At 41.3% G+C, this 25,998-nt stretch overlaps 1 protein-coding gene across 1 annotated transcript; it reads right to left on the bottom strand.

Moving 5' to 3' along the window:
* LOC133129731 (proline-rich membrane anchor 1-like) lies at positions 1-25,684 on the bottom strand. Its single transcript, XM_061244002.1, has 4 exons — positions 25,566-25,684; positions 23,869-24,019; positions 9,835-9,955; positions 1-2,432 (listed from the first exon to the last, which is right to left on the bottom strand). Exons 1-4 carry the CDS (start codon positions 25,656-25,658, stop codon positions 2,339-2,341), a joined length of 459 nt encoding a protein of 152 aa, XP_061099986.1. The 5' UTR covers positions 25,659-25,684; the 3' UTR covers positions 1-2,338.
* Positions 25,685-25,998: the final 314 nt, after the last annotated feature.

Consider the following 25,998-nt stretch of genomic DNA (forward strand, 5'->3'; position numbering starts at 1 on the left):
ATTAAATGTTTACAGTGCACAATATACACTCAGTGACCACTTTATTAGGTAGACCTGTACACCAGCTTATTAATTCAAATATTGAATCAGCTAATCATGTGGCAGCAACTAAATGCATAAAAGTATGGAGACATGGTCAAGAGGTTCAGCTGTTTTTCATTACCAAATGTCAGAATGGGGAAGAGATGTTGTCTCAGTGACTTTGACCATGGAAGGTTTGTTGGTGTCAGACAGGGTGGTTTGAGAAACTGCTGAACTCCTGGGATTCTCACACACAACAGTCTCTACAGTTTGCAGAGAATGGCGTGAAAAAAACAGTGAGCAGAAGTTATGTGGGCAAAAACACATTGGTAATGAGAGTGGTCAGAGGAGAAGGGCCAGACTGGTTGAAACTGACAGGAAGGGGACAATATCGCAAATCACACATTACAACAGTGGTGCGCAGAAGAGCATCTCTGAACACACAACACATCAAACCTCAAAGTGGATAGGCTACAGCAGCAGAAGACCAATAAGTCTAAAAAATAAGTCTAAATAAATACCTAATAAAGCGCTCACTGAGTAATGTTGCTAATGTAATGCATACATTATGCAACAACCTCTAATTACCCAATATACATGAATGGCTTCTTCCAGACACATGACAACATTTATTCATAGCTGATTAATAGCCTTTTAAATATATTTCCCTATAAAGATATTTCTTTATTCTGTACATGTAGTAGATGATAAAGAAGGCAGATATCTAGTATTAGTATTGACATTCATGCATTATTTGTACATTTTTAGTTTAATCCTTTGTACATTATATTACAGATGTATGATAGGTTACTTGGCAGGCATCTATCTATCTGTATCTGTAAGTTGAATGGCACAATGCAAGGTCTATGCTTGTTATTTCAGCTAACCATATACTGTTGACAAGCCTGTCACAAAAGTCCCCTCTTTATGTAAAGGCAAAAGGGGGCATCTTGGATGATAGTAAATATTAGTCTGAGGAGAATATGCAGTCACGAGAGTCATTTTGCCCTAGCCAATGAACAGGGATGGCATGTTTTCCAAATAAAAATCAGTACAATATATCCCAATTGTTGAAGATACAATGCAGGACATTACATTTCTCTCCAGCCAAACCTCTACTCATGTCCAGAATTTGTTTTATTAATTATAAAAAAAGAATTGCATTACTGTATTTGCCACCGATGGCACATTGATCTCATATAATTTACTGAAAACAAAGCCAGAATGTTCTATCGCACATGCATCAACTGCAGGGAACAGGACCTTTAATTACAGTAATTCATTACTTTATCAGTTTTAATATTTAAGTGCTGTTTCTTCATTTATGTGTGGTAAGAGATAAGAGATAACTGAGGCTGTCACAGGTGTTATAAACCAACACCTTATTAAGATTAAACATTCAAATACAATGAATCAGATGGAAACTCTCAGGCTTTCTCACCATCTCCATTTTAAGAGAAACAAAATGCACTGGAAATGAATAGTAACTGCCTGAATACAATTAAGGGTATTTCATTACATCTCCATCATAGGGGCTATGATTTTTGACCAACAATGCAGTTCTCTAACCGACAATATGTTGTCATATATGTGATATGAATGTACCATATATTGTGGTCATGCAAGTTCCTCCTTTGGTCCAACTCCAAAAAATAAAACTATAAAAATTAAATAATAAACGGAACAATACAAATAAATAAAATAAAATAAATTAAGCGCATGGCCAGACTACACCTGAAAGACTAACCTTCTCCCTTCCAGTTGTTTAACCACAACTCATTATACTTGTGAGATTGCACAGAGGACAACAGCAGTCAACTCCTTACAACATGGCTATGCATACTGCAAAGTTAAAACAACTTTATTTTCAAAATTTAAGTTTACTGGGTGGAGGGAGCTGCATATGAGGAGAGAAAACAACTGTGAGAGAGAGAGAGACAGAGAAATAAAGAGAGAGGGGAACAAAAAGTGCAAGCGACTGCTTGTTGTTGTGATTTATTGTTCCTGTACACTCCAAGCAAAGTCACAAGGGCCAACAGTTCCCTCCTCGGGGCTGCTTGCTGTCAGCATGTCCACGGTACACCTGGAGTCTTGCACAACAAGGTGGTGCCAGAGAAAGCCTGCTTTGACTTTCTCCAAAATTAACTTTCTTTCCATTACTCCTATCGCTCCTTTCTGTTTCCCAAGAGCATGAATTACAGGTGTATTTATTAAGTTTATAACACCCCGTTCCCCTGCCCCCCACACTGCAGGGAGGAGGGGGCTGTTTCTGAAGCGGAGCAGCTTGCATCACTTCCTCTTCCTGTCTGTAGGCCTCCTACACTCCAGTGTTATTGGTGTCCACCGTCTTCATGATGCGGGAACTCATGGCATATTCCCTTGTCCCATTCTCCTCCTTTCGCAGTGGTTTCCTGCAACATACAGCATTTTGGTGGGTCAAACAACAGACCAGAATACTTTCTCCTGGTAACCACTTCAAAATAAAATAATCTTTAGGCTATGCTTTTATAGATTAACCTTCTATGGCCGCAGTAAAACAAACTGCCCAAAGGCCAAGAATGATATAGACCAGTAGCCCCCTTTTTCACTGTGTTCCAAATCTAGTGCTTGAACTTAGTTCCAGGGTAACTTTCATATTTATGTCACCCAAGGTCTTTATATACGCACCATAGTACGATACACAATATACACTCCTAAAACGCCGCTCACTCCACTAGAATTAGACACATATCCAAATATCCAAAGCCAAGATTTGATCTAGATTCTAGGTAGGATTATCCCAATTTTTAGGAGTTTTTGAAATATCTAAATTTGAGATTTAATCCTATCCAATTACTGAAATCCTATCCAGAAAATTGGGCCCTGGTGATGCTAGACTGGTGATGGTAAATAGGACACTGTTATAATACCTTTGCTAATCCCGAAGCACTTTATTCTTAAAAGGGAAAGTTCTTCCCAATCACAATGTCTCATGTCTTCTTCTCTTCTTGGTCCAGAGAGTAGCCCACTAACACCACTTCAAGGAGTATCTTTGTTTTCTGAGGTCTCCAAACCTTGTAAGTCTCCCAGAATTAGAGCTTTACTTAAATGCCTGAAATGCAAGCTAAAAAGGAACCAATAAATTAAAAGGGTGGTACAGCTGTTGGTATTAAACAGGAAGTGAGCTGTTGAGCCTGGTAGTAAGTATGGTCATTTAGAAAGGCTTAAGACAGATTGTGATATATCCATTTACTGGGATCAAACCAGAAGTGATTGATGTGGACAAATGAAGCTGTTTACTTCCTGTTTTGCTCAGTTAAGTAGATATGTCAGGCTCAGTCACCTCCTGGGAAAGATTAGGTTTTCCTGACTGTTGATATCAGAGATGTTCAAGAACTGCATTCAACATGAGTGTCAGGATGTGGGGGTGTGGGGTTTGTGCGCACTGACTCAAGTAAACACAAATATAAGCTTATATAAAGCAGAATTCCACACATATGCGTGTATGCTAGGGCTGCATGACAGGAGGAAAACATGCAATATGCGATAGCATTGTTGAATATTGTGATGATGATATGACTCGCGATAAATAAACCAATTCTGAAGTGAGCACAACAGTTCTAATGTCTTTCTGCTTTAGGAACATTGCTAACATAGATCCCAGACAATGAACAGTCTATGCCAACTGAATAAAAAAGAATTAAATACATCATTTCCAACATGCTTTTATTGACATGAACTGCCAATCAATTTAACAGAACATCAATTTAAATAAATACTATTCATCGCAGTTCAAGCAGTCTTTTGCAATCTCGAATGTTCATATCTCGAAGACAATAAATATGCGACATATCGTGCAGTCCGAGTGTGCACACACAGACACAGACACACACACACAGACGTTGCCCTAGCTGGCTCTCAAAAGTGTTTTGCTTACATTTGCCATCTATTTATAGGCACCTTTGCAGCTAATGAAATCCCCCTATTTCTATTTCAGTATTTCTATTCCAGAGGAGTGCTTCCCTGGCTCTGTACAGGGTACTAGACCTCTTCATTCAACAGAAAAGACTCAAAATAACCCCCAGTTCCTTCATAGCGCTGCTCAAATGGGCAAGTGCACCCCCTGACTCAAACCAGGCCTTCAATAATGAATGGAGTGCAATGCAAACATGCCAGGTGGCTGCACAACACTTTGCAGGTAGGGATGAATATTTCATACAGCAGAGTGTCCCTGCTAGAAACCTGGTCTATGTTATACAGTATTTCAAGACAAATTTAGAGAAATAGGAAAATCTCTAAAGGATCATTACTTTGGTCCCAAAAAGTAAGAGGTCATTTTAGAGGGTACTCTACTGAAGGGGCTCCAGTCAATATGACAACTAAATTCATGAAGATATGTACTGTTCAAAAACTTGAAACAAAATATAAGCGGAGAGCAGATTCATGTCATTTTTTATTTAGTCTTGAAGCTTGTCTGCCAAGGTCTGGGTTGAGGTATGGAAATCTTCATTCATAATGGTGTCAGGTTCTGCATTTCCCTGTCTAAGCATTTCCCTGTTTTCCATGTATTTTGTCCCTGTTCTCTTTCCGTAGTCCGGACATCTTGAGTCTCGTTACCTGTTCCTCACTTTCACACCTGTTCATCATTTCAGTCATCACGTCTGTGTATTTATACCTCTCTGTTTCCAATTGTTCCCCGCCAGAATGTTATGCATCTCGTACCATTCTTTCCAGCATGTTCCTGCCTGTCCGCATGGTTCAACCTGTTCTGTGTACCCCTACCTTCCCTTCTTGGATTATCCTGCTATTTGTATTTGACCCGTTGTTACCGGACCATGATTAGACTTTCATTTACTGAGTATTGGATTTCATTTTGCACCTATGCCATTTCTGATTGCCTTTCTGTATACAAACTTTTGCCTGTGACCTGAACCACTCTCTTGATTATCCCTGCAGTGTCCAGTAGCCCTGTGTACAATTTGCCTCATCTTTTGACAATGAACTTGTTGATCTCTAAAGCCTGTGTATGACCATTGCCTGTCTGACCTGCCTTCCGATTAAAAGACCCTCATTCAGTCTCCTTCCTGGTAGCTTGGTTCCTTTGTTCTGAACCCTGACAAATGTGGCTTACAAAGGATACATATAGCCCTTACATTCTCAGCTTTCCTAAGTCTAATAATAATAATAATAATAATAATAATAATAATAATAATAATAATGCAGTAGTCCTTGTACTTCTGCCTCAAGATCAAGCTGAAAAATGGTACTGACAACAATATGTATGTATCTCTTCCTCCCTATCATCTGTCCTCTGTTATCTGTTCAGTAATGGCTCTTCTGAGACATCCTATTTGTAGTGGTATCATTTCTCTTTGATGCCAGAAGCATGGTCGAGGATTTATCCCCTCATCCTCTCTCTGTCTTGATGATGACATGGAGAAAATACAAGACAGAGAAAAACCAAAACTGCTACAGATGTACTCGGGATACTAGGATATCACTCCTGGCTTCCGGTATCATTCCAACTGCAGCATCTCTGGGGACTGACAGCCTTATTTTCCCTGGGAAAGGCCATTCCCAATGTATTTAATAGGTATTAATAACACTAGCTATTGTCCACTGACAAACCCTTGCCGCTTCGATTGTAACTTGGGGCGGCCTGTAGCTTAGCAGTTAAGGTACATGACTGGGACCCGCAAGGTCGGTGGTTAAATCCCCGTTGTAGCCACAATAAGATCCACACAGCAGTTGGGCCCTTGAGCAAGGCCCTTAACCTTGCATTGCCCCAGGGGAGGATTGTCTCCTGCTTTGTCTCATCAACTGTAAGTCACTTTGGTTAAAAGTGCCAGCCAAATGACATGACATGTAATGTAATGACTTATCATGTCCATGTGGATTTCTGGTTGCCAGCTTTGATGGAGACAAAGCTACAACTGACTGAGACATTCTGATTATAGTGAACATAAAACATCTTTTTACAAATACTTTTATCATGAGACATATATTTTTTGGTGCTTAATTAAACACTGAGGCTGACAGAAGCAATCCCTAAATCTGGTCCAAAACTTACACAAACGCATACATATTAATAGCCTGATACTGTGAATGGAGTATGACTGATTTTTGTCTTAGATGTGAGCACTACTATCCTTAATGGCAATGATTCAACCTCCTTCGGGAGTTCAACGCAGGTCACTGAACATGGACTGGTCTGCACATTATAAACTGACAAATTCGACATAAAAAGATTTATGACAAAAATAAGTGAGTATCATAAATATGTTGTTTATGGGGCAGTTTCATAGGATTTTGATATTGTACATTCTGAGTACTTTTAGAGTGTGTGTCATTTTGTTCAACGAAGAACTACCCTGCATTTCAGGTTTGCTGTGTTTGTGAAAGCTCTTATGCTCAATATCTGAAAACTAATGCAGATACAACCTTATAATTCCAAGGTCACAAGATGCTGTCCAAATGTAGAATTTTGAGTGCACCAGGCACTCATTGATTATTAGACAGATCTTGATTATAAAATCAAATTAACTAGACTAATTAATTAACCAACAAGACATAATACAAGTGTTTTGAATGACAACGACATGGTGCAGTGAAAATATCTAAAATATAATTCTAAAATATCATTAGTGGTCCAATTGTTTTTGTTAAATTTATTTAATGATAGCAATGAGCTGGCCAAAAATCAACAAACTTGGTAGGCTCGTTAGGATGTCCAAACTCTTGCTTCCTTTAAATTATGGTGCAGATTAAACACTTGGTGGTGCTGCAGTGCATGGACTTCCACAAGCCCAGACTCATGCCACCTTTGCGTACATAGGTCCCTATACTACTGGAACTACCTAATGCATGCAATGTAATCGAATGGATCTACGATTACAATAGGTAAGATTTTAGTGTGAAAACATTGTTACTCGCACAATTGTAAATGACTTCCTATCATTGAAAAAGGCTCACTGACATGTTGACCCTCTGCCTGTGTTTCTAGTCCTTAAATTTGGGTTTCAAAATATACCGTTGATGGCCCGACACTCTGTACCAAAACATTGTATAACTCTACAATAATTCAAGCTCATTGGTTGAAAATTGGTTCTAATTGCCACAGCCAATGGCGTTTCAATATCAGCGCATTTAAAGAGAAGGAGGAGGGATAAACAGTGTTTTGGTTTGAAGGTGTTTGTTGCTGCTATTCCTCTCTTGACCATTATAAGTCAGAAATGACTTATTGTACCTTTAATTCAGTAGATGCTTTTTTCCAAAGCGATGTACAAAAGTGCATATCAAGGCCATAGAACAAAACAACTGAACAGGTCATATACCAATACCCCAAGAGGTGGCAAATTTTGAATTTTATTTGATGCTGCTACCACATAAATAAATAAAAATTCAGTTGCAAAACATGCCAAACTGATTTACAAAGCCATGTGAAAACAAGTGTGAAACTGGTAAAGTTATCTGTCTCTGGGTCACTGCCGGACAGCACTTTGCCCAATCTGCCTTAATCTACCATACAGCCCACGGGAGGCCCTGTGTGTCCCAGGGGCCTCCTTCCATTTTAGCGACTGCTTAATTTATTAAATTCAGCTGTCTGGAGCCATTTCACTTTTGGCCTTTGTCTGGCAACCCTTACATCTGTTCCCCCGACAGCATTACCTAATCACTGGGCCTGGTTTTGAACCAGAATGCATAGGGATCTCATTCTTGACCTCACAAAGCACAGTGCTGAGAGGCTTTCCTGGGCTTTGGACTGACAAACTTGTTCTCTGGGCCGACACACGTCTGTTCTCTCAAAATCACTTTTATGCTTACACTCCTGTTCTGGGATATGATGCGCCTCTATCTTACCCCAGACTCAGGAAAATAACTACTTCTGTGTGTGGTGGTGTGGATTGTTAGGATTATTCTCTCAATCTTATTTAATTCTCTCTGTGCATGCCCCCCTCTCTGTGTCCTCCCCTTGTTTCTCCACCTTCTCTCCCCTCACAGACACTGATATTTACCAACTCCTGCCCTCCCACCGCCCTCTACCACTTGTGCCCTCGACTCCATCCCCTCTCTCCTCCAGGCAATCCCCTCATCTCTCCTCCTCTCATCCCTCAAGAGGGCCCACATCACCCCACTGCTGAAGAAGCCCACTCTCAACCCCTCCGTCTCTTCTTCCTTTTCCATCAAAATTGTTTGAACAAGCTGCCTCTAACCAACTCTCTTCTTTCTTTTCACAGAACAACCTGCTAGACCGCCACCAGTCTGGCTTCAGACCTGGCAGCTTGACGGAGACTGCACTCCTCTATGTCAAAGAATCCCTCTCTCTCGTCTGTGCTGATTCTTATAGATCTCTGTGGGCTCTCTGATACGGTCAACCATCCCATCCTCCTATCCTCCCTGGCAGCTACAGGGATCTGTGGCCAGCCCGAGACTGGATTGAGTCCTACATCTCCAGTCGCTCCTCCCTGGTACAGTGTCAGTCCATAGGGACACCACGGTGACCTTATTTCCCAGTGCAAGGAACCTCGGAGTGGTGATGGACAACAGGCTGTCCCTCTCCGGGAACATTGCAGCGGCAACCCGGGTAGATTCTTCCTATATAACATTAGGAGAATCTGTCCCTTCCACACCACCTACTTGACCCAGCTCCAGGCCCAAGCAATGGTACTGTCCCACCTGGAATACTGCAACTCTGTTGGCTGGCCTTCTGGCATCTCCCCTATAACTCATCCAGAATGATGCAGCCTGTCTGGTCTTCAACATCCCCAACACTCTCACATTATCCTCCTGCCCTCCTGCTCACTAGCCTCCACTGACTGTCTGGTATGGCTTGCATAAAATTTTAAATATTGGTGCTAGCATATAGTACCAGGGAGTTAACCATTGTGTTGTCCCAAGTGTCAATAATGATCCGCCACTATGTTTAACAGCAGAGAAAACCCCCTAAATGATCAACTTGAAATTTCACAACAAAGTTTGTGATGTCTTAATTCAATTAAGCTGCTTCATTTTAGGGGTGGCGGCACGGGTGGTGCAGTGGGTAGCACTGCCGCCTCACAGCAAGGAGGTCCTGGGTTCGAATCCCCGTCGGCCGGGGCCTCTCTGTGCGGAGTTTGCATGTTCTCCCCGTGTCTGCGTGGGTTTCCTCCAGGTACTCCGGTTTCCTCCCACAGTCCAAAGACATGCACGTTAGGCTGATTGGAGAGTCTAAATTGCCCGTAGGTATGAGTGTGTGAGTGAATGGTGTGTGTGCCCTGCGATGGACTGGCGACCTGTCCAGGGTGTATTCCTGCCTTTCGCCCAATGTATGCTGGGATAGGCTCCAGCCCCCCTGCGACCCTGATCAGGATAAGTGGGTTCAGATAATGGATGGATGGATGGATTTTAGGGGTTTAGTGAAGGCGGGTCATTTTTGACCCTCAGGACAAGGGGAGTATACAGTATGTTAAGACTACAGAAGGGTTAAGTGATCAGCCCCAGCATACATCCAATAGCTCATCAAACCCTACACGCCTGCCAGACCTCTCCGTTTGGCTACCTCAGGATGCCTGGCGCCTCATCACACCTGCACTTCATGGTCACGACTGCTGTCTGTTCTGGCCCCACGGTGGTTGAATGACCTTTCTGTGGAGGTCAGAACAGCAGACACTTTGACCACCTTCAAGTGCAGACTGATGACACACCTTTTTAGGCTACCGCCCTGTAATTCCTCATTTCTATGCTATATGCTGTAATTATCGTACATATTTATAATTTGTGGTGCAGTGGGTGAGGTGGCAAGGTGGAAAACAGGGAGAGCGAGCGAAGTACGAGTACGAAAGCAGCAAGGCCTACCTCTTTATGGCTTTATAGCCGATGACGGCTGTCAGGAGAAGGAATACCACTGAGGCACAACCCACTGTCCCCAGCACCACCATCTCCTTCCACCAGGACTCCACAAGAGGAAGAAGTGAATCTGTAAGAAATGGGGGAATTCACTGTATATCAGTTTCTTCAACTGGAACAAAATCCAACTGCAAACAAACATGAAGTCACAGGGATACTGTAATTAATAAATCATTCATACAGAGAACCTTTGACAATGCCCACCCCTCCCAAAAATGCTTAACAGTTGTTAAACATTAAACGTTGTTAAAATATGTTAAACAGTTTGCAAAATCAACCACCACTACCTCCAAAAAAAGAAAAAAAACATAATGATTTACCGTTCAAAGCACTTGTACTGAAGCTGCACAGTGTTGCATCTGAGGTGTGTGCTGCATTACACCATGTTGTATTGGAAAAAATACCCAGAGGAATAATGCAATCATTCAAGGTGAGTTAGAACCGATTCCTGAATACACTCACCTGTCCTGTAACCAGAACCACTTGCAATGAATAATGTACAACTTCTATCTTTATGTCTGTGTCCTTCATGAGAGATTAAAGATTCCCTAGATAACTGCTGACCCAGGGTAACCCCCACCATTACAATGGGGTGGTGTGTCAAGAGGAGACGTTATTTAAAAAACCTTTTTAAAATAAATCCATTTAGCAGATTACTTATAATCCAGTGCCTCTTATGATCTATACCATCGCTTTTTATAACAAAAGGCAAACCAATTAATATTTGCAAAGCAATACAACCAGATTAAAATTAAGTCTATGACTGCCCAGGTGAAAAAGAGTACACAAAAGTACCCTTAATTTACAGTCCCCTCCAAAAATATTGGAACAGCAAGGCCAATTCCTTTGTCTTAGCAATACACTGAATATATTTTGGGTTGAGATAAGAAGATGAACACTACTTAGAGCATAGCACCTTTGGTATCAAGTGAGCAAAAGTATGTATGTAGGATTTAGTAAACTTATACTTATACTGCAATACCACTATCAGTATATGTGATTTAATACACTTATTCTAAGTACAAAGCACAAATGAATTACATCTATCTGGAAGTCTACTTACATTTTAAGCATACTTTAAAGTAACTTCAAAAGGTATGAGTATACATGAAATGTATTTTCCATACTTATATTTTTAATACACTTAAGTATACTCTTTTACTTTGGTGGTCAGGGCGTAATAAGCTGTGTATCACATACCTCTCAAGTAACAAGTATACCAATTATAGTGTGTAATACTAAATTCCCAACAATGCCTAAATAGCTGGACAGTGTGGAGCATAGGGCAATCTGCTGGATTTACAACAGGAAAAATTCTAATGGTGCTATAGAATGGGTTATGAGAATCCACACCTAGATAATTACAATATGCTGATTATACAATACTGCATAATACTCAAAGCACACAAAATTCAATACTGAAATAATTACTTTGGTTGGCCAATACAGCAGCAACAGATTTTCTACATTTTTTAATCACTTTGATGGATTTTAAAGCCAACATTTGCTTTGCTTAATAGGAATCGATTAACAGACTCAAACACACATTCTGCAGATAATTTGATAATAAGCAAGAAGAATATTGATGGCAAAACCTGTATTCTCCAGGACAGAACTTAAGCCGTGGGAAAAGCACATATGGGGAAAATGTAAGGTTTATGGCCTGCTTGCACCAATCAGCAAGGGCTGGATCAAGTGGAGGGAAAAACAAACAAAACAAACAAATGATGTGATCTTAAGACATTCAGCTATTTAGAAGAATAGATGAGTATATTCAGGAGTCCCTTTACACATCAAGGTTCACAGTGGTACGGTACTCCTCATAGTAAAACGATAACTACATCTTGCTCAAGGATACAAAACAAATCAGAAAATTCTAAATTTGAATGTTTTTCTGCCATTCTGGAGCAGATCGGACTTGAACTGCCCCGGGTCTCCTTGAAGAAGCAGGAAACTTCTGGGGTTGTATGAGGTACTTGTGACCAAGCCATTTCTGCAAAGCAATGGTGTACAGCAAATGTACTTTCATGGTTTTCTTTCTTTTTGCAATGCAATTTGGGGAGTTAATGGTTCATCTCTTCTTTTGATTGAAACACTCCAGTCAATGTTCAGTGGAAATAATTTATTCTGGAAAATGAAGTCCTAGTTGAACAATGGCCGTGAAACAGAGCAAAGTTGACAAGTGTTGAGTTTGTGGCTGTCAACAAACAACACATGCTAATTAAGTGTAATTCTTCATATAATTAGTCTGTTAATCAAAATGTATGTTGCTCCCTTAATAAAGACAATTTTGCAGAAATAGCACACAAACAGCGATAGCGCTATCTCAGTTAGTTGGCCTTCTTCACGGTGTTAATATGAACAATATTCTCCCCATGCATAATGATTTCATAGGTCATAAAGTCTCTGGGGGATGGTATTTGTGCTGTATTTTAAGTGCAATGCCTCCTGGGACTTTACAAAAGCTTGGGCTTGCATCACGACAGGTCACTTGTCTAGTTTGCCCCCTCTCCCACACTCTCTGCCTGCATATCCCTCTCTGTGTCCTTATGCAGGTGTTCACCAGATGGGCTCTGGATTCTGTATTCCCTAGTGGTTCCCAAACAAAAACACAGAAATGAGTACACACACATATGATTGCACACACACACACACACACACACACACACTTACATGGACACGCTCACACCCCTGCACAGACACACACACATACACAAACACTCACATGGACACACACACCTGCACACACAAACACTCAAACAGACACACTGACATGGACACACACACAAACACTCACATGCGCTTTCTCTCTTGCTCTCTCTAAAAACAGGTTTAAAGATGTTTATACCAAAGATCTATGCCTAGTATACTTTATGTAGGTCTTCAGCATGCATGTGTGGTTGTGTGTGCATTATTGAATGTGAGGGAGTACAAGGGGCCAGCGGTGCTCCAGGCAAAACAATTGTGAGCCCATCCTACGCTACAACCGCATAGCATCCCACAATAGTAATGTGCAAAGATGCAAAATTACAAAAAAATGTAATAAACTGTCAGCTCGATTGCGTGCTGAGACTGCAGGTTCATTTTCAGTGACGAGCGCATATGTTACCTCCATATAGTACTGCCAGGGTGGAAAAAAAATAATTTTTAATAACGAGAACAGATGCCCCTCTGTCCTAGACTTGTGGGAGTGTCCTTAAAAGACCGCTTGGCCTCAGCTGCACCAGCCTATCCACAGCTTCTCTGCCTAACATGTAGCCAATGGAGAGGCAGCCTTCCAGGGATGAATAGTGTCATCCTTAAATAAACAGGATAATGGGGCCATGACACTTCTTCAGGGAAGGAATACACCAAAAGTCCAAAGGACAAACTCTGAGGCAAGAAGCTACACAGTAGTGATGATGGACTGAACACCCAGTGACTTCCTGTCTGTGAAGCATGAGGGTAGAGGAAAACTGATAATACAATACTAATATAAAAGTATGGTAGAAATTATAGTTCCAGAATGGGACACTTCTAATGTACATGAGAGACTTGGTTTAGCTTCAGCTACACACGTGCCAAATGTATAACATTGCTCTGGGTGGGGATGTCTACTAAGCAATGAAACCATGCCAAGTTACTATTCGGCCAGCTTGCTACATACATGTGTAGGAATAATTAATGTAGTGTTTAATACCAGCAGTACAACCCAACATATGTCACAGATACCAGATATATGAACATCAATTACCAACAGTGAGGCATGCTGGGACTATGGGGGCGTGTCTACAATTCTCTTTCCTGCACAGCTGGAGAGTCAAGTTTCCAGGAAGCCATACCGATGACCTCAATGAGCAAGGCAAGGCTATTTTTGTACTGCAATCTAATTCTAATGCAATTATTGGCCTTGGGATTGCTTGCCCAAATGGATTGCAGTAATGAGAGGACTGATGACACAGGCGATAATAACAAACAGTTCATTACAAATATACAGTACAATATTTAGACTAATCATTTAATTATTCTTGGAACACATTTATAAATGGGTTGCATGATATAGTAGTGTCATAATTTGATTCAGTTTTTGTAAAATGCATTATATTGCTCTAAACCCACAGTATAACATGGGGCAACATGTACCATATGCAGTCAAGTTCTTCATTCACGTTAAAGGTAATTTTTGTGGACCTTGAAAATTTGGTAAGCCCTGTTCGACATTATGTGGAATCCCTCCCAATTGCAGCTACAGGAGCTGTGAAAACATGCTGGGATCTGGCCAGACAATCACTGCGCTTGGGCTGGCACTGCCAAGAAAATTCTGGCTGCGTTTGATTACAAATTGTATGCTTTCTTGCTGACATTCCCTTTCCTTGCTTCAAAAGGGGAATCCCCAAAATACCAGGATAAAATATGGAGGCCAAACCAGGTGGGGTTCGGTTCCAGGAGGGAGCAGTTATATCCCCGTTCAGTTCCTTTTTTGGTTTGTTCATCGTCTATCCTCCCTTGCAGAGCACCTGTTAAGTTTGCTTGTTGCACGTCGCAAATGTAATCGGGGAATACCTCCCTTGAGGAAAGACAGCAAGGGAAGGGAATGCTGTAACTGGAAACAAACCTAGCAATGGGCACCTGTGGGCTGCTCGTGAGAGCACACAAAAGCACAGGTCAGAGAGGCGCAGCCACCAGCATGGCTGCCTACCCAACCTGCTCCTCCCTCTGCCTTTGTTCCAAAAAGAAACCCCAAAAGTGACCTTTCACAGGATTAACTTTAGTCATTTAGCTGATGCTTTAATCCAAAGCAATTTACAGTTGATTAGACAATCCCCCCTGGCACAATGTTGGGAGAAGGGCCGTTCTCAAAGGCAGATTTTATCGTGTGACTGTGTTAGCCTTTAGTATTCTCCATGCCACTGTTCATCCACTGAATTGCAATGAACAAAGATACGGCAAACAATAAATAATATGCAATTCATGTTGACATGCTTTTTAATTTAGATAAATAAGTAAATATACATCATTGATCTGCTTCCTTGTAGTGAGTGGACCTCATTAAGCAAGTTGAAGACTATTAGATCAGACTATTTACTCTAGCGGATAAATTTATCATTAACCTGACCAAGCTGACAGCCGATCAGACATGGTAATTTTTGGTTTCCCTTTTACATTATTCAAACATAATTTCCCTTGCCTTTAGGGTTCATTACTGCGCTAATTTCTGCATCCACACCAAAATTAAGAGAGGGAAATAGCTCTTTTTGAGGGGTGTTTCCTGTATCCTAAAATGAAGGCTTGAATGCCAACTGGGCTACATTCGATCAGAAAACATTTTAGTATGTTTTGCTATGCTTTCTGGGTTGAACAATAATGTTCCCTCCCAATAGTATGCAACATTTTGCAACAGGCTTTGAGGGATGTTTTCTCCTGTTTGGTGGGTGTGTAGGGGGTGTAGCCCAAATCATTAATGACGTAGACCTATGCTTTAAAGCCTGGAGAACGTAGAGAATGGCCTTCTTGTGTGCCCTAGTAGCAAAGTAGTACACACATTTTGGAACAGGATGTTCAACACACCACCATTTATGTTTAAATAACATTTGAACTCAACCAGCCACGTCTCACCAGTGATAAGGCAATCAGGTCCAGCTGTGCTGACTGGTTATTATCTGCAGCTGTGCCATGTCTATGAAAAGGGCTGGAACTTTCCATGGACCCACAGTGGGGTCTGAGTTGTCCATTGTCCTCTAACTTCAAATTGGAGCTGTCGGGTTTCCGGAAAGCACTCATGTGAGCGAAGCCTGATGTGTCCATGGTCCCGAGACTGATTTGGTGCCTTTTGGTGAAAAGTGCCTGTTGGAGTGCACTGAGGAATGACATTATTTCATTATTGGCATTTAGCAAGACGCTCTTATCCAGAGCGACATCCAGTTGATTAGACTAAGCAGGAGACAATCCTCCCCTGGAGCATTGCAGGGTTAAGGGCCTTGCTCAAGGTCCCAACGGCTGTGGATCTTATTGTGGCTACACTGGGATTAGAACCAGCGACCTTGCGTGTCCCAGTCATTCACCTTAACCACTATGCTACAGGCTGCCAGAATTAGTTGACTGAGAAATGGATACATATGACAATACTGTACAAAGCCCTACGCATAGGTGAACACTGGGCTCTGCTGTGCTTAATTGTTACCACAGTGCAACCCGAATGGCTTCAGCCATCACCCTGCCAGACCGAGTATCATGTGGCCACTTGACCTCTGAGGCCTTGGGTGGGCATGAACAAATGGCCAGGCCTCCTCCAAGCTTTCAGCTAGATTGCCTCACATTGCTTTGTCAATGAGAAGATTTAGAGTGATGGGGAGGAGGGAGAGGGAGAGAGGGAGAGAGAGAGAGAGAGAAAGAGAGAGAGAGAGAGAGAGAGAGAGAGAGCTGAGCTGTCACATGACCCACTCTCTGAGGTCAGTGTAAATCTGAGAAAAAATACATTGTACACAAAATCAATTGTTCACAGCAGGTCAAGGGTCATGAGGGTGCCAGGTATGGTGTGGTAAAATGATAAGAAATAAGAAATAAGGGGCATGATGTCTAAAAGTACTAAAGCAGTTGCGAGTGTTATTTGGTTATTTGTTTGATTCCTAGGTGGAAAATTGATCCATCAGTAAATATCCAGCTATAAAAAAACAGTACCATACTGCTATGCAACAGTTACGTAACACACAGTAGACATTACCTGTAAATTGTAAGCTGTCTGTTAAATATATTTTTCCATTCGCTAAGTGTTAAATATTTAATGCTAAATGTAAGTTAAAATAATACAAATACCGCACATTGGTGACTGCTTGAAGGAAAAAAGAGCAGAAGGTGCTAGATTCAACTACTAAAGTAAAGCCATGCATTTATTCCTGAATTAGTTCAGGAAAAGTTGATTCGTTGAGGAGTTTCTCATATTGAGTGAATGGAATTGGGCTATGGTCAAGACCCATTGCTGCACTTAGGGAGGCTGGGCTTTCGATGTCCACTAACAGCATGCCATCATGACATGACATCATACATTTAAAATATTACATCACCACTTTAACCTCATGGTCAATAGGTTTGACCCCTTTTAGTCTTCTGAGTCTCAAATGTATTTCAAGGAATCAAGCATGTCCAACAGAATTATTGACTGACCCAAAATAACGCTATTACTGTAATTATAAAGCAGTAACATTTTACAATAATGTTAAATTAATTGGCATTAACTAATGTAGTTGATAACTAATGACTGTAAAGTTAATATGTACAGCTTTTTAAAAGTATTGTACATTACTAATTCATGTCATGTTAACAACTACATTAGTTAATGCCAGTTTATATTGGAACTATTAGAAAAATAGTTAATGGATTTTTTTATGGTTAATTATAGCCTATGGTTTGCTAATGTCTAAATACTCATGTAACTAATACATTAGTTAGCTGTTAATTAATACATATATTAATGACAAATTCTTCATGCTTAATTAATGTATTTGCACTAATTAAAAAAAATTAAAATATTAGTTGATGCCAATTCATGTACCATTATTGTAAAGTCGACCAAGAAGGCATTCATACATTAATTGTAGAAAATCTTGAATCCATTCAGATCCATTAACAAGATAGCACTCTCAGTTATTTTTTAAATCTCAGGATCATTCCATTTAAATTTCTAAGTCTATCAGGCAGCATGCTCTGTTCAAAGTAGACAGGTTTGTTATACAATAAGCCATTGCCTGCAGGCAAAAACCTCTTAAGCAACTGAGTAGCTGCTTAAAAAAGAACAAAATGTCTATATGAGTGGAGTGCACAGTTTCTGTCATGCTTCCAATGTTGTTCGTGTAGAAGGGAGGCACTCAAGACAATCTCAATAATGCTGCACAGAGCATACATACAGCTATACAAACAACATTGCCCAATTAAGGGGTTTACAAGAACTCCACTTGGCTTGCATAATTTAATAATTTGTATAAGAGCAAATTTACAGTGCCGTGTTGAAAGCTCACCTAAGAACAAGAGCACAACTACAATGATAACAGTAATTGCTGACTTAATTGAAAACCATGCACAGTAGGTCGAATTGTTGACAAGGTGTTTGCTGAAGTTGTTTTGTTTGGGTTTTATTACCTGATGATGTGAAAGTAGAGGGGAGAAAATGCCAATCTATATACATGTATCACCAATCAGTCCATCGGTAGCATTTAGGTTAAAATGCCTAAAAACAGTAGAGATTCATAGATTTTTTATTTCAGTCTCCATCCATGTCTGGGAACCCGCCCCTTCATGCACTGTTACATAACAATTTTCCAATGGTTGTTTCAGTTTCAAGATTTTGAAAGCTTGAAGCTTTCCATGATAGACAATTAAATATTGGTATTTCAGAATCATCTTGCTGAATGTGTTGGCACATAGATACATCAAATGTCTTATGACCTTGAAAACAGTATATGGCAGGGTCCTTCTAAATATAGACACACACATAACCTAATGGGATATGGACCTCCTCTGCTACCACAGCCACCCCCGGAGCTCCCAGTTGTGGTCAACAAGTGTATTGGTTCTTCCCTTCCTAATGCAATCCCAGAGCTGTTAACCAATCTGCTAATGCCAATCCATTAATGCTGCCTTTCCGGAAATACCTGGCCTGATTGATCCCCGTCAAGCCAGCCGTTGGGTGGACTGCCCCAGAGATGTTGTTAAACTGCCTACAGATGGCAGTGCTTTGGAGGTGTTGGGCAGTGAAGGCTCATGGGATACTGAAGTTGTGCTGGTGCTCAATAAGGATTCTGGTGGAGGTTTAATTTTCTCTGAGGTTTACAGTATACTGTATGTTGGTCAATAAACATTCAGTAAACCATTGCCTTTAAATTTGACTTTTGTTTTTTTGGAGTGCTTCATTTCAATAGAAGCTGAACTTCCCAAATTGTATTTGTTTGTCACAGGTAGGTCAAAATATTAACTGATTCAAGGCCACTTACACACTGTAGCATAAGAAAGAAATGTACAAACTAATAACAAAGGCTGTGGCTGTCACACCCTCAGGCAGTTGGTCATAATTGACTGTGATGTTGTCGTGGCATGGAGAGAACCGGCTGGTTAAATGGGCATTTGCATTCTACCTGCACCAGTGGCATGCAGATGATACCCATATGCTACAATTACAGTGAAGCTCAGCTGGTGAGCTGTGGTGTGAAAATAAGCAGTGACTGGCAGTTTGCTCAAATAGGATTGTGTATGCTAATGTGTTAAACAAAATCAGGTAAAAAATTGTTTCAACCTGACAAATCGAAATAATTTGCTGATCGACAAAATCCAGGTTTCCACTTCAGATGCACCCTGTATTTGATTGATGGGGCGTGGACTCAAACTGACAGGTCTTTGGGGAGGTAGATGGCAAATAATGTAGAGGATTCTTCAAAAGCATGGTGTGACACTGCTTACATGGATAAATATGTGGGCAGACTGACGTAGGTACCTACTTTTAGATGAATATTTCCATTTATCAAACTACTGATGGTTTTGCCTTTTTCGCACAGCCCTTACATAAATGGGAATGATAAAAATATAATGTAAGTCATGGTCAGACCAGTATGTATTACTGTTTACTGTAAAGGGACGCTTGCCCTCTTGCCCTCTTGCCATAGCAAAACAACTGGTGTGGAACTAGATATATCCATTTCTCACCACCTATGGCTCTGACCTCTTTCCGTCACACTGGAGCTGAGTTCAGATGACGAGTACCAGCCCATGAGCGGCCTAAAGCTGGACAAAGCCACTTGCCATGGCAACTGCCCGACTTTTTGTTGTGCTTCATATCCAGGCATCCAGGGTGGCCAGTTTCCCCCGATTCACACCACCATCCCCCCGCCAGGTGACCTGAAAGTGCAGCCAGAACCCCCTCCCCCACCCTTTAGAGCAGCTGCCAAAAATAGACTCAGTAGGAATCAAATAATGTGTATTCTAAAATGGGTCCAGCCATTTTGGAATGGGCTCAGGTGAAATAGCAAAGTGCTTCAGCCTTGTGGTCTAAGAAATGTGAGCTCAGTGACTTTGACCATGGTGGTCTGGCACCAACAATCATGCCAGGGTTGAAATCTACATTTACTGAAGCGCCTGACCCATATCTGCATGATTGTATGTATTGCACTGCTGCTACACAATTTGCAGAGTGAAGTAGCCACTACAAAGTTTCTAAAGTACACTGTGTCACAATCAAAGAAAATTCCAGATGAGAAAAAAAGTTGTTGAAATATATCAGTCTGGAAAGGGTTACAAAGCCATTCCATAGGCTCTGGAACTCCAAATGGAGAACATCTGGTGAACAGTGATGAACCTTCCCAGCAGTGGATGCCAAAATTTCTCAAAGGCCTCTGCAGGCCTCTCTAGCCTCAGCTAAGGTCAGTGTTCATGACTACACAATAAGGAAGAGATTGGACAAAAGGGGATTCATAGGGAAGTAGCAAGGTGGAAACCACAGCGAACCAAAAGAAACATCAATGCTTTTCTCACATTTGCAAAACAAAAGCCCACCTGGGTGATGCCCAAGCCTTTTTGAATAATGTTCTTTGGACAAGTCAAAAGTGGAACTTTTTGAACGTCATGCGTCACATTATGTCTGGTGTAAATATATAGCATTTCAAGGTAAGTACATCATACCAACAGGCAGTGTGATGATGTGGGGATGCTTTGCTGCCTTGGAACCTGAATGACTTGCCATTATTGAAAAAAACATGATTTCTACTCTGTACCAGAAAGTTATTAAGGAGAATGCCAGGTCATCTGTCTGCGAGTGGAAGTGTAATAGGGTTATGCAGCAAGACAATGATATATTAAAAGCAAATGGACATCAAAATGGCTGAAAATAAACAAAATTATTTTTTTGGAGTGCTCTAGTCAAAGTCCTGACGTGAACCCAAAAGAGATGCTGTGGCAAAATCTGAAGTGAGCAGTTTATGCTCAAAAGCTAACCAATTTGTCTGAATTAAAGCAATTCTGCAAAGAATAGTGGGCATCCACAGTGAAATTATAGGAAACATTTGGTTGCAGTTGCTAAATGTGATGCACAAGGTTATTCATTTTAAGGGGGTAATTGCTTTTTCACATCGGGGATATGGGTGTTTGATAACTTTTTTCATTCATTTAATGAAATAATAATTTGTTACTTAGGTTTCCTTTGCTAAATATCTGAAACTAGATCTGTGACAAATATGCAATATTAAAGGAAATCGAGAAGGGGGAAATACTTTTTTATGGCACTGACAAATATAAATCCTTAGGGGAGCCATGCCATCTAATCATGGCTGGATGTTTACTGGGGTTTCAGGACACATCACACAGCTCTAGTTTCAGTCAGCCAGCAGTCAGGCTAGGCACTCTACACGCTACCTCTACTCAGCACTTGAAACATAAATAATGTGCCTACATTAATGGGTTTACATAAAACAGCATTGCTACCGTGTAACAATTATCACCACTGTCTCACGATTGAGCACTCAAGTGTTTTCTATTTTTTCACCCTTGGGGTGTGTGTGTGTGTGTGCGTGTGTGTGTGTTTGCCTGCGTGGTGGAGGATGGTGTGATATATGTCCTGTTGAGATATTAACAACCTTCCTGCCCCCTCCCCCAGCGCTCAAAAGCACTCAGTTTCAGTTCATTAGCTTCTGTCTTATCCAGACTATAATTTAATGAACTCATCTGGGTCCTTAGGCTGGGGAGAAAGCCGGCTCTTCTCCCAGTTCTCCCCAGGGTCAAAACAATTGACGAATCATCCCATGCTCCACAAAGCCAAACACAGCCTCGCATCTCCCTCTTACCCAAACAGTCCAGGCTACTCTCACTGATCATGGCCACTCTTTCAGAGGTGGAACAACCTCTCCATTCCTATAAGAACTGCTCTGTCCGCCAGAGTTTGAAGACTCATCTCTTCACACTGTACCTAGACTCCTTTGCTGGAGTTTCCAGATCTACTGATATTATTCATATACTCGCCGAGCACTTTATTAGGAGGATTTTTACATTATTACACCTACTCATGCGATTATCTAATCAGCCAATTGTATGGCAGCAGTGCAATGCATACAATCATGTAGATACAGGTAAGGAGCTTCAGTTAATCTTCAGATCAACCCTCAGAATGAGGAAAAGTGAATGTGAATGTGATCTCAGTGACTTTGATTGTTGGCGGCAGACAGGGTGGTTTGAGTATCTCTATCTCTAAGTCTAATAAATACCTAATAAAGTGCTTGGTGAATATATCACCTGTTTTAACAGAATCTTTTAGTCCTTTGTTGTAGTCTGTAGTCTAATCTTAGACTGTTGCTGTTCTATTTGTATATACACTCAGTGAGCAATTTATTAGGTAGACCTGTACACCAGCTTGTTAATGCAAATATTTAATCAGCCAATTGTGTAGCAGCAAATAAATGAATAAAAGCATGCAGATGTGATCAAGAGGTTCAGTTCTTTTTCAGACCAAATGTCAGAAAAGGGAGGAAATGTGATGTCTGACCGTGGAATGATTGTTGGTGCTAGACAGGGTGGTTTGAGTATCCCAGAAACTGTTCATCTCCTGTGATTTTCATGCACAACAGTCTCTAGAGTTTGCAGAGAATGGTGCAAATAAGAGAGGAGAAGGACCAGACTGGTCGAACCTGACAGGAAGCTGACAGTAATGCAAAAAACCACACATTACAACAGTGGTATGCAGAAGAGCATCTCTGAACACACAACGCGTCAAAACCCTAAGTGGATAGGGTATGGCAGCAAATACCTATAAGTCAGAAAAATAAGTCTAATAAATATCTAATAAAGTGCTCACTGAGTGTATATTGTATTTGTGTTTTTCTTCGTACTGTAGTTATTGTCCTAACTCCTTACTGACTTGGCCTATTTGCCATTTGTACCAGAAATAATGTTCATGGCTGTACAACTGATTCTTTGTGAATTGTAGCTCATCCAACCTATTATTATTACTTTATTATTAACCTTTATTTATACAGGGTAAGCATGCATGCACTTTTGCAGCAAAGCCCTGTTAGTGCCCCGCCAGGTAGCCTAACATGCATGTCTTTGTATGTTGGGAGGAAACTAGAGTACCCGGAGGAAACCCACACAGACACGGGGAGAACATGCAAACTCCACACAGAAAGGCCCAGGCATCTGCTAAATAAAATGTTGTGTATTGTGAGCTTCCCTTTCCTGTTGTAGCTGCAGTTTGAGTTGAGCAGAGCAGGGTGTCATAGACACACATACTACATTACATGACATTAATGGCATTTCGCAAACGCTCTTATCCAGAGCGATGTACAGATGATTAGATTACCATCGACCTTGGGGGTCCCAGTCATGTGCCTTAACTACTACGCTACAGGCCGCCCATACTACCCCCTCATTCCCATCATTTGGATGTTAAACCAAGGTCCGAACTGACTGATCATTACAAATTACAAACTTAGTAGGTCGTTCCCTGGTGCCCTAACAAAATTCCCAAACTTGTTTCCTCAACAAAGCCACCTCATCCACAAGTTAAGTTGATTTAATAATTTCCTCCATATCCATCTCAGATAATGTGTGGTGGTAATGTATGGCACAAAATGGCTACAGTGCATCCTCCAGGTGGGTGCTACACATTGATGTTGGTAAAGGTGAGTTTCTCCCCTCACAGTGAAGTTCTTTGGGATCATGAAATGAATGTTATTTAAATGCAATACATTGTTGTTGCTGTTGTTGATGTTGTTTTCTCTATTGCATGGACCTATCACAAAGCTCATAGAAACATACTCTTTAATGAATTGTGCTGAAAGTGCTGAAACCACCAGAAGAAAAGCATCTCATTTTAAGAGTAGTAAGGCCCAGCTAGATGTTCATCCTTCATGCCCAGATGTGAGCTGCTTTGTAATGGCACCCCTATGTTGGGCTGAGGTAAACAGACTCCCTTGAGGGGCCACGAAGGACCCAAATTTGACCCAGTCCTGAGTGAAGCGGAGCATAAGCACTTACCGCGGTGGACGATAAGCCTGGGGAGCGGTGGTGGTGGAGGCGGGGGAGGTAAAGGAGGGTAGGGTCTACACTGGCACGCCAGCCGACAGCTCTCGCTCACCTTGTTCATTGCAGTCCGCATGCATGACTTCTGTAGCTCGCCCCGAGCAAACTGTACACAGGGGAGTCGGCAAGGAGAGAAGCATTAATATCGAAAAGGTTCTACGGTGCTGTGAAATATTGCACATAAGAGCACATGTAAAATTGCTACATGCAAATGTAAATGATCCACGCGAACGTTTGAACGTAGGCTGCCTCTGATCCCTGCAGGGCGCATATTCACTACCCACAACCTCGCACGCGCTTTTGTAGGGCTTTCGTACTGCACCAAACGAGGAGTTTCCACCTACATAGAGAATGTCCAAAGGTGACTTCTACTCTGATATAACGCCCACCAGTTGAACATCAGTTTTAGGTTATCCGTGAAGACGGGGATGTTGCGGCATGGACTACTAACGCAGTTGCAGTAACACACTACCCCTTTCCGTCTGATAGCTGTAGCAACGCGCTCAACAGTTAACCCGGGCCGTGGCTATAATAGGTTATTTAGTGTGTGTCTGGAGATCTTTAGTGCCTGTGCTCTAGTTGTTTTATGGGGACACTTCGGCTGCAGCCTCAAGCCCAACATTTGAACTAGATGTCATATTATAACACTGCTGATGAAATGTGCGAGAATACAATGAAACAGTGAAACGTGAGTGGACATTACAATAAAAATAGACATCGAATTTCATGGTATGCCTATGTTAATAAAATATGTTATATCATTTCATGTTAAACATTGGACAATTGGAAACGAGCGACCGAGTGTTTTTTTTATTGGGCGGATCAGCTGCAAGTTGCAAAATCCTGACGCAAGGAAACCACCATCAGCCACAAATGAAATCATAAGAAGGCAAATTAAACAACTTTGTTGACAAACACGCCTCACGCGCAGTCGGCTTGATCAATGAACTCCGTAAACGTAATGGCATCTCCAGTGCGCGGTAATGAATACGCACTACTAGCCTGGTGGCGGGAGCGCCTTCAAGTTTAAAATGTAGAAATTGAGACTTTGGCGTCCTTTATTTTTTTAACCCCTTATTGATGTTACAGGGCTACACTTTTTACACTTCCTCAAAAATAGTAGCTGGTAGGCTACACAGTTTCACTATTAAAAAAATGTAGGCTAGTAAGGCTGCAGGCTAAGCGTCTCGGTTTATTTTTTCCACAGGGCACCCTCAGTAAAAATAACAAGCCACACCACGCAATTCTAGTAATTCACTTTTTCATAAGTAGTGATGTAACTGCTTTTTCTTTATTAATTCAATTAATGGACCACTTACAGTTAGGCAACATGAAGAAATAAAAAACGAGTTGGATGCTGAGAGGAAACATAACCCCTTCAAAAGACAAAACACTGTAGGTCTATAGGTCCTTTGTCGAAGAAAGCTCCTGGCAAAAAACAGCCTCACCGGAGAGTAGCTATTCTCCAAATAATACACACAGGTCGATCCGATTGTGTATTTCAAACGTCGAAAGCAACTGTTCTCGTAATGTAATGTCTGGTTCCTGTGGTACTATCTATCACGAACGACGCTGATGCTACATATCAACAAATATAACATGCTTTAAAGTTTAATTATTGCAAATTATAAAAAAAGAGTAAGAAGCCCTACCTGAAATAAAATGAAAAATGATGTGAGCAGCCAATGACCAAACAGAGAAGGCCGAAAACTTAAACTGAGCGGTGCTGTACATCGGGTCAGCATTCCTACTTTGCTCTTCTGACAACCCTCTTCTTGCAAGAAAGCAGGCACTGGGCACGTACAGTGTCTTTTGTTAATAACTTAATCCAATCTCCGCAATTCGAAATCGCAGTTGCCGTTTCTGCCACATTCTTGTCCTTGGGTCCTCGTTATAGGTAGCATGGGAAACAACACTTGCCGCGCTCCGACTGATTCTGTCATTACTTCAAAGTTGAGTTCACTGTGCTCTTGAGCGCGCTGATCAGGTGGATATCAAACGATGCTCAAGGTCGAAGTTCTCCGGTACAAAAAAAAAATCCAGGAGATGAGGCACAAATGAGAGAGAGAGAGAGAGAGAGAGAGA

Source organism: Conger conger, chromosome 5 (assembly GCF_963514075.1).
Source record: "Conger conger chromosome 5, fConCon1.1, whole genome shotgun sequence".
Lineage (NCBI taxonomy): Eukaryota > Metazoa > Chordata > Actinopteri > Anguilliformes > Congridae > Conger > Conger conger.

Bases quoted from the DNA above. Each gene is read 5' to 3' on its own strand.
- LOC133129731 (XM_061244002.1), bottom strand. From the start codon at position 25,658: ATGCTGACCCGATGTACAGCACCGCTCAGTTTAAGTTTTCGGCCTTCT. The intron at 24,020-25,565 runs GTAGGGCTTCTT...CCCTGTGTACAG, and splicing joins CATTTTTCATTTTATTTCAG to TTTGCTCGGGGCGAGCTACA. The intron at 2,433-9,834 runs GTAGGCCTTGCT...TGTATGTTGCAG, and splicing joins GGCTATAAAGCCATAAAGAG to GAAACCACTGCGAAAGGAGG.